The 7,387-nt window shown below is 41.3% G+C and overlaps 1 protein-coding gene across 1 annotated transcript; it reads right to left on the bottom strand.

Moving 5' to 3' along the window:
• Positions 1–1,899: 1,899 nt before the first annotated feature.
• Positions 1,900–2,487, bottom strand: LOC137963269 (uncharacterized). The gene has a single exon (XM_068810421.1). The coding sequence runs from the start codon at positions 2,485–2,487 to the stop codon at positions 1,900–1,902; it is 588 nt and encodes a 195-aa protein (XP_068666522.1).
• Between the last annotated feature and the right edge of the window lie 4,900 nt (positions 2,488–7,387).

Below are 7,387 nucleotides of genomic sequence, written 5' to 3'. Positions count from 1 at the left end.
CACCTTCTAGGTGAGTCCCCCACAAAACAATGGAAATACATCTCAATCATTCGGTTGACGACCTCGGTCTGCCCATCAGTTTGCGGATGGTAGGCAGAAGAAAACACCAACTTCGTGCCTTGCAGCTTGAATAGTTCTTTCCAGAACGTACTGGTAAAGATGGCGTCCATGTCATTGGTAATAGATGCAGGCATCCCATGTAACCGGACAATATTATCCATGAATAGCTGAGCAACGTGAGTTGTTGTGTAAGGATGTGCCAAAGGGAGGAAATGGCCATACTTAGAGAAACGGTCAATCACTACCATTAGAACTGATTTGCCTGACGAGGGGGGGAGGCCATCAATGAAGCCCATAGAAATATCTAACCAGGCTTGGGACGGTAGCTGAAGTGGTTGGAGAAACCCTATGGGACTTAATGATTAAGCTTTATTCCGTTGACATGTCTGGCAAGCCGCCACATAATCTGCTACACTGGGCTTCATACCCTTCCAATAAAATTCCCAACTGATCCGAAAATATGTTTTCTGTCAGCCCTCGTGTACTATCATGAAAAGAGGCTAAGATGTTGGGAATAAGTCGCAACGTGTGGTGCAGAAAGATCCAATCTCTGAACAAGATAAGATGATCTTGGATCATCCAGTGTCTATCCGATGTCCCCTACTGAATATCATGATATAATGCAATGAGTTCCGGATGCTGTTGTCTTTCCTCCCTAATAGAATCCAACAAGAGAGCTCGGGGTTGACTGATAGCATGTAAGTGTGGCTCTGGAATGTCTCGACGAGACAAACCATCAACCCCCACATTAAAACTGCCAGGTTTATACTCGACTGTAAAGTCAAACCCCATAAGTTTACTCAATCAGTGCTGCTGAGGGGAGGTGGTGAGGCGCTACTCAAGAAGATACTTCAGGCTGTAATGATCGGTTCAAATCAGAAATGGGCGCCCCCAGAGATAAGGCCGCCAATTCTATATTGCTTCTAGCTTGTGATGGTGTTGGCCAAGCTGTCAGCTGAAATAAGCAATTAGATGGCCTTGTTGTTGTAACACTGCACCTATACCGCTGCCCGAAGCATCACATTCCACCACAAATAACTCATCAAAGTCCCATAGCTGCAAAACCGGCGCCGAAGATAATGATTCCTTTAACTGCTGAAAGAAATAAGCCGCTGTCTCGGACCAGGTGCATGCATTTTTCTTGAGGAGGTTGTGGAGCGGTGCGGCAATCTGGCCATAGCTGCGGATAAATTTTCTGTAATACCCAACGAGGCCCAAAAATCCCCTTAACGTTGTGATGGAGGTGGGAGGAGGCCAATCTGTGATGGCCTGAATCTTAGTCTGGTCAACCTTCACCCCAACTGCTGAAATAAAATGGCCCAAGTATGCCACTTCGGAGGTGGCCATAGAACATTTGGACTTATTTAAAACCAAATGATGGGAGCGGAGAAGAGTAAATACCTGGTGAAGGTGCTCATCCCAATGGTTGTTATACACCAATATATCATCAAAAAATACGAGAACATATTTCCTCAAGATAGAACTAAATACCTCATTCATGAGGGCCTGGAATGTGGATGGGGCATTGGAAAGACCAAATGGCATCACGAGGAACTCGAAATGACCGTGGTGCGTGCGGAATGCGGTCTTCTCTACATCTAAAGGATGAACACGAATCTGATGATAGTTAGACTTCAAATCCAGCTTGGTAAATATAGTGGCCTCATGTAACTCATCTTCCAACTTGTCCACCACTGGGATGGGAAATTTGTCTTTTATTGTGTGCACATTGAGTTGCATGTAGTCCACGCAAAACCTCCATGACTTATCATGCTTTTTGACCAATAATACTGGGGATGAGAAAGGAGACCTACTTCCCTAGGCGAGCATAGTTTGGCACTACCTCTCAATTTTACTCTTCTGTAAGTGGGGGTAACGGTAAGGCCGAACCACCACCGGGTCAGTTCCCATCTTCAAGCTGATGTGGTGATCACAGTGGCGAATAGGCGGAAGAGCAGTAGGAGCATGAAATAAATCTTCAAAGTCTATAAGTAATTGAGCTAACTTACAGTGCTCGGTGCTCTGGACCTGAACTGACTGAAGTGTGCTGGACACCGTAGCATGGGTGCCATGCAAGGTGATCTGACGTTGGGCCTTTGTGAAGGTCATGGTCAGGGCCTGAAAATCCCACACAATAGGCCCCAACCGTTGTAGCCATTGAAATCCGAATACCAAATCAAAACAGGCCAGTGGAATCACCAAGAAATTGGCAATAAAGGACTGGCCCTCAATATGAAAGGGGGTAGCTATAGAAATACCCACACTGGTGATTTTTTCCCCATTGGCCACAGAGACTGAGAAGCCGGTGATCTGCTGGACTACTAACCCAAGTTGTTCTACCACTGGCTGACTGATGAAGTTATGCGTGCTATCAGAGTCAACTAAAGCTAATAATTGGAGATGGTGCAACTGTGCCCGAACTTGCATGGTGTTAGAACTGTGTAGACCTATCATGGCATGAAGTGAAATCTCTGGGCCCTCATGTTCTGTCTCAACAATGTCTTACTCTGGTAGTATGTCCTCACAATCCTCCCAAAGAACCACACTGAATAATCTTTTGCATATGTGACCCTAGACATACTGTTCATCACAATTAAAACAAAGGCCCTTGGCCTTTCCCTATTCCATCTCTTGTCTATTCAATTTTTTTATATAAGGGGCTGGTGGCATAGAGTTAGAACTTTCTGCACGTTGTGCTGCACTGGGTCCAGAACATGGAGGCCCTGAATAGGGTGTTGGCGCAGGGGCATGGGTCCTGCTTGGCCAAAATGGTTTTCTGACCAGTGAGTCCTTCAGAACACGCTATTTATTATCAATTGCCCTGGCCAAATTCATAGCGTGGTCCAATTCTGTAGGACCATGTAATTCAACTTCCAGACGCAGAGCCTCGGTCAATCCAATAGTAAAGATTTGAACATACTGGGAAGGTCGGACAAAATCACTAGCTCTAGCCAAACGTTCCTAGAAGGTCTTTTGGTACACACATCTAATGGCCCAGTCTGTTTATAATTGATCAATTCGCCTAATAGATTGCTACTAGTTGGAGGACCAAACCTCATCATGCAAGATTGTCTAAAGGTCGGCCAATCCTGAACCAAATGTTCATTTTGGAATTGGTGATACCATAGGAGCGCTTCATCGAGCATGTGGTATGAGGCCAAATGAACCTTGTCATCCGCTGGTGTTTTTTTATGATAAAAGAACTGGTCACTTTTGTGTAACCAAATTAAGGGTCCTTAGACCCATCAAATGTAGGAAAGTCCAGTTTGAAATACCTGGGAACCGAATTAGGGCCTTGTGCGTGAGGAGCCATAGGGGGATGGGAGTGGTGCAACGGTGGGGGTGGGGGTGGCGTTTGCTGCTGCTGGTGCTCTGCCGGTGGTGGATAGGTTCCCGCCGGTGGTGGCGCTCGATACCCATTGTCATCGTGGCGCCGGAGGAGGGCTTGGAGGGATGCGTCAATGGTTGCTAAGGACGAATGCATGCCCTCTGTTTTTTCTTCAAGAGCGTCTGACCTCTATCGAAGTTCTTCAATGTGAGGACGCAAATCTTCTGGGGAAGAGGAATCCCCAAGGGTGGACTTGTCTCATACCAAGATGTTAGCATCTTCCCGAGCCATGGATCTTGTCACCTTTTTCCTTCTCTTCCCTCCAGATTGGATGTTGATGCTGAGAGAGAAGCTCTATTTCTTGAACGTGGAATGGTGATGAAGGGATAGAGATGATTGAGCTGTGAAGGAAGCTCGACCTGGACCTCTGAGGGAGAATCCGACCTAGACCTCTGAGGGAGAATCTGACCTGTCTAAACTAGATTTCTCAATGCTTAATCTTCATTCCTCTTGTCGACCCAATAAATAGGTTTGGGGACGAAAATACAAGTTAGACCCGTGGGTCCATTGGTTCACACCAATTTACATCCAAACCAAACCAAACCAAATTGAAATACATGAAAAGGGAAATAACATAATTTAATTCCTACGCCTGTTAATAACTCGGGAAGTTATGGAGTCCATAACACATTACATGTATATAAATGCCAAAAAGAAGTATCACCACCAACTCTCTCATCAAACCATGACTCTACTTCATCTCAAGATCTTGGAGGTAATGATCTACATCTTCCTATTGCACTCAAGAAGGGTGTCAGGAAAGGTAAAGGTATGCAGTATCCGTTATCTCAATATGTGTCTTTTTGTTCCTTATCTAACTCTTATAAAATTTTTGTCTTATCCATGTTTACATGAACTATCCTATCTTCAGTGTAGGAGGTTTTCTTGTCTCCTAATTGGAAGCAAGCTATGGATGTTGAAATGGATGATTTGATAGATCAGGACACTTGGCAACTGTGTGATTTACCATATGGGGCCAAATTTGTTGGTTGTTGTTAGGCTTATACTATCAAGTATAATACAAACGGTTTTATTGAGTGGTGTACAACTTATTTGGTTGCAAAGGGGTATACTCAAACCTTTGGTATCGATACAGACGGTTCTATTGAGTGGTGTAAAGCTTATTTGGTTGCCAAGGGGTATACTCAAACCTTTGGTATCGATGTATTTGAAACATTTTTTCTTGTTGATTGTTTATCATTTGTCCTTATTTTTCTATTAGTTGCAATGAATCAAGGGTGGTCCTATGTCAACTAAACATTAAAAAATCCTTATATGGTGATCTGGAAGAAGAGGTATATATGGAGCAACCTCCTGAATTTGTTGCTTAGAGGGAGACACATAAAGTATGAAGACTTAAGAACGTGATTTATGGGCTGAATCAGAGTCTTGTGCTTGGTTTGAAAAATTCAACTAGATTGTCATATCTATGGGGTTCTAAAGGAGTCATTGTGATCACTCCTTGTTTGTGATGAAGAGGTCCTCTAGAATTATGGTGTTTTTGGTTTATGTAGATGACATTAAATTATCTGTGAGTGATATTTCTAGTATAAATGATACCGAATCTCATTTGTCTGTACATTTTCAAACTAAAGACTTAGGATCATTGAAAAACTTTCTAGGCATTGAAGTGGCAAAAATTAAAGAAGGTGTCATGATGACACAACGTAAGTATGTCACAGATATGCTTCAAGAGTATGGTTTGTTGGGAGACAAGCCAGCTGATACCCTAATGGAAGTGGGTCATGATCTCCATGATTAGTAGAGTGATGAATTAAACGACATAACACAACATCGGAGGTTAGTGGGAAAGTTATTTTTTGCGAAAGTAACTAGACTTGACATTTCTTTTGCAGTAAGTGTAATTAGCCAATTTATGGAACGTCCTTAGAAAGTACACTTAGAAGTTGCACAAAGAATTTTGAGGTATTTGAAATGAGCACAACGAAGAGGTATTTTTATTTAGACCTAACAATCATATGAAAATAGAGGCTTTCTTTAATGCAAACTATGCAGGGTCTAAATTGGACAAAAAATAAACCTTTGAATATTGTGTCTTCCCAGGAGAAAAGTTGGTTTGTTGGCGAAGTAAAAAGTAGAACATTATACCTCGGTCTAGTGCAAAAGCTAAATACAGGTCGATGACTCACATGGTGAGTGAATTGATGTGGGTTAGGTCAGTCTCACAAGAATTAGGTTTCAACCAGGATGAGCCAATGAGCATGATTTGTGATAATTAGTTTGTGATCTTTATTGCAATTAACCCAATTTTTCATGAGAGGACTAAACATGTAGAAGTGGATTGCTACTTTATTCGAGATGCGGTGATTAAAAAGGAGGTAGTGATTCTGTTTGTTCGGTCTGGAGATCAATTTGGAGATGTCTGCACCAAAGCCTTTGGCAAACAAGAATTTATATCATTCTACAACACGTTAGGATTCTTAGATATATATGCTCCAACTTGAGGGGGAGTGTTAGAAAATATATACAAGGATATTTTGGTTATTTTACTCACTCAATGGTTAATTTTCTTTATGTAATCTTGTTCTGCATGTTAAATTATATTAGTGGTTACATTTTCAGGTACAAAATATGTGTATTTAGGGAGAGATCAGGAGATTTAGGTTTATTAAGTATATAGGAGTATTTTTGTAATTTGTAACTCAAAACACCTATTTAAGAAATCTGAGAATTTGTGCACAGTTTCTAAGGCTCTTCATAAATTTTTTCTTCTCTTTCGTCATTTTTCTCTCAAATTTCTCTTCCTTTATCCAAATCTGAATTTTTATGGAGCTCATGGACTAAAATATTATCAGGTTGCAGGTTAATATCACTAGGTTATTCTCGGAGTAAATTTTTAAGGACTGTTTCACAGCTGTTAGGAGATTTGCATCTTCATTTTACCAGTGGGACAGAAATGAAGAACTGAATTTGACTACTCTCCACTTTTAAGGACTGTTTCACAGCTCTTACGAGATTTGCATCTTCATTAAACCAGTGGGACAGATATGAAGAACTGAATTTGACTACTCTCCACTGCCTGAGGCATCAGTTACTAGGGAGATATAAGCACTAGAGGGAAGTTATTCAAATCCATTATGGGAAGACAGGTAAATGAAAACACATTACAAATATCAACTTGAGATTTCATGGTTCAGATTTGTATGCAGTGAGTTCAAAATCTACAGTTGTTGTAGATCATATGAACTGAATCTACTCATAATCTACCCTATATTTGAACTGAGGATATATCATTCACCTGAGATACAAGTGAGGAAAGGCGAGCTTCTCCAGCCTGAAGAAGATATATATAACAGTAGTTTCCTCGTGAGACTCCTGTAAAAGGTTGCAGAGAGAAACCCTCTGGTCTTCCATGTGGAACATCTGATTATTTGCTCGAAATAAGTGGATCAACCATGCTCTAGAGGGCTTTAGTCCAGAGTTTTCATGCTGATTAGATCACTTTCTAATTTGATCATAAACTCTATGAGAGAGAAATCTTGCGTATATTGATCCTTGCAGGCAAATCCGCAAGCAAATGGACATTGGGCATCGAATAATGTCATTGGATAGAGAGGCCTTCAGCCCTAGGCATCATTTGGTGCGGTGTAGGAGGCTATTTTCATTGAAAGAAATAGGATAAGAGAATTTTTTTCCTCTAATCAGATTCATTTCCGTTCTTGAATAACGAAGATAAATTTTAGAACTCGGGAGCTCCAGAGTCCAGATATACATGTCTATGTGATAAAAACTAAAAAGTGAATAACATTTGAAAGTCCAACTCAATAATACTCGGGGTACTTTTCTTCTGACTGTTTTCTTCCTTGTAATCATGGATATTAAAGAGTTCAGACCATCAGAAACCTACTCAGTAGATCTGCCTATTGGAAATTTTCATAACTTTGAGTCCAGGCTATGCAGATTAAGCTGCTAGTACAC

This window comes from Aristolochia californica, unplaced genomic scaffold, assembly GCF_029961685.1.
Source record: "Aristolochia californica isolate CCGP_79_NKW_82.1479 unplaced genomic scaffold, dmAriCali1.0.hap1 SCAF_4, whole genome shotgun sequence".
NCBI lineage: Eukaryota > Viridiplantae > Streptophyta > Magnoliopsida > Piperales > Aristolochiaceae > Aristolochia > Aristolochia californica.
This window is presented reverse-complemented; position numbering and strand designations above follow the sequence as displayed.